Source organism: Echinococcus granulosus, assembly GCF_000524195.1.
Source record: "Echinococcus granulosus chromosome Unknown EG_S00153, whole genome shotgun sequence".
NCBI classification, from domain to species: Eukaryota; Metazoa; Platyhelminthes; class Cestoda; order Cyclophyllidea; family Taeniidae; genus Echinococcus; species Echinococcus granulosus.
Window position 1 is genome coordinate 32,888 of NW_020170533.1, and position 2,184 is coordinate 35,071.

Here is a 2,184-nt window from a genome sequence, read left to right on the forward strand (position 1 = left end):
CATTGGAAACTTCATTGGGTCTCACTAGATCCTTCCAAATACAGAAATGGTTAGTCTTCTTATCAATAAAGTACACAACAAGAAGAAAAAATCCGTTTATGTTTTGATCGTCGTTACGTTCTAGTGCTTGAGCTTGGATGCTATTGGGATTAGAGTCCGAGTTTACAATGCAGACGTCTTTATCTGTAGGCGTGTGTGAGTCGGTGAGTGGTACAACGTGTTTTCGGTGGCCGCCGACAGCCTAATGGAGAAGAGAGTAGGGTGCCAGAGACACTGTGAATGTCTATAAGGCTAGGCTATCTAACTATTGTCAGGTTACGAGGCTGACAAATTCGTGATTCTAGGCAACGTTTGGTCTTCTTCGAGTCAGGGTTTTGAGAAGCACAAACAAGTGGATTAGAGCAAATGCTTGGGCACTGTTCTACCCATGGAAGACAAGGCACTGTTGATTCAAATTACAGCCAAATAAAGAGAGCATTTTTTTGGGCAACGAAAGCACAGGTAAACACAGAGGTGTACAAATTACGGTTGGTGGTTAATTTCCCATTTCCATTCAGTCATGGTTAGAAGTCAACCACTAGCTATTCTTTAAGATAAATGAGCCATCAACTCCAGAAATGGTAAATTTGATGTTTTATAACTTAAATTGCTACTTTTTTAAAAAAGGACACATAGTTTAGTATCTATTTACTGCTTTCCGACTTTTGGCAATTGAGAAAGCAGGATGAAATGTAGTAACTGATCAAATCTTGGCACATTGCTCAAATGCTTCGCATTGGCAGATAGCAGTGGTCACTAAATTGTTAAATAGCAAAAATTGCTTGCAGTCCTCTTTGAATGAGAGGCACTATTCTTTTTTGTCTAATTTTACTGAAGGGAGCTTGAGCGGAGGTGAAGGAATGAGGTTCCATCTCCAGCGGTGGGATATTGACGCACCGAAGTGAAGAGAGCCGAGCGATCTAGATGTCCAGCTACGGCCTCGAGCATGAAAGGTAGGATAATAAAAGTCGTTCCTTCCTTGCACTCTGGCTTGCAGTTGATAATCTGGCAGGATAAAACATTTATGCTACATCTGACTTGATGTGCTGAGCGTTCACCTTCATGGGGGAAACAAATTTGTGTGTCGGACTGCCAGAAAAATCCGCACCGGTCGTGCAAGACGTAATAAGCCTGGCCCAAGGTCGATTGAGCTATCGAGAAAGATAAAACGGCCCAGGGAGTCGACAAGACAAACATTTATTTGGTACTTCACTTCTCATTTAAATTCACGGGACATTCGACAAAGACCCCAGTGGTTTTTCCTCGCAAACAACGGGAGAGTTGATAACTCGAGGAGTCGACTAATTCACTCCCCACTTCAGGAATCCTTCCTTCCAAAAGTGCAAAATCTGCAGGGCTTACTCTGATGCCTTACATGCCTACTTTGGCCTTTTAAGTGGAAGATGGGACAAGTTTGTCGAGCAAGTGACTTCAAAAGGGAAGAGTTGTATAAAAACCGAAGTAGGGAAAAGAAACCCCAGCAGAAATGCAGAGTTACAATGTTTGCCCTGTATAGGACGAGAAGAAGACCAGAATCCACTGATCTGATCGCCCATGATTATTATTATATTAGACAATTTGGATTGCCTTATACAATAATTCACTTCCGTATGACTTCGGAACACCCAGAATTTGGAAGTAATGGTCTCTAGAAGGCGAGAATTTAACCCAACCGCACCGTTTGCATGCGATGATGTTAACAGGTGGATCATATCAGTGTTGAGGAGGGATTCTCACCCCCAAGTCCAATGCATCGCATCATTCTTTAGCTAAGACCCAAACAACAACTGCTATTTACCCCTCAAAAGTCATTGTCATCCAAGGTAGCACACTTCAAGGTTGGGATGACCGAATTCAAATACCCCTAAGGAAATGCCAATCTGAAAGCAAAGTGAGACAAACTATGCGAATTCATTCTGTCTTCACTACCGTTGAACTGACTTGGATACCACCTTGCACATAGAAGTTCATGTTATGCGGCCACCACCGATGGCATAAAACCTAACGACTGACCAAATGTAGTCTTAGCTGCCTGCTACTAACTCTCGATTTCTTTCAGTGGTCAAAATTTTTAGGAGAGGTAAACTTTGGAATCCCTTTTTTATCAAATTAATGTTCGATGGCAAGTTTTTTTCCGCCTTCAGT

At 42.2% G+C, this 2,184-nt stretch overlaps 1 protein-coding gene across 1 annotated transcript in view; it reads right to left on the reverse strand. All coding sequences in view use genetic code 11, as the record gives it.

The window, feature by feature from the left end:
* Positions 1-588: 588 nt before the first annotated feature.
* EGR_09556 (hypothetical protein) overlaps positions 589-2,184 on the reverse strand; it is a gene marked incomplete at both ends in the record, with an annotated part of 4,742 nt that continues 3,146 nt past the window's right edge. The window contains one exon of the mRNA XM_024498805.1: positions 589-649. Within this exon, the coding sequence (XP_024346773.1) occupies positions 589-649 (61 nt within the window). The remainder of the gene's footprint in view (positions 650-2,184) is intronic.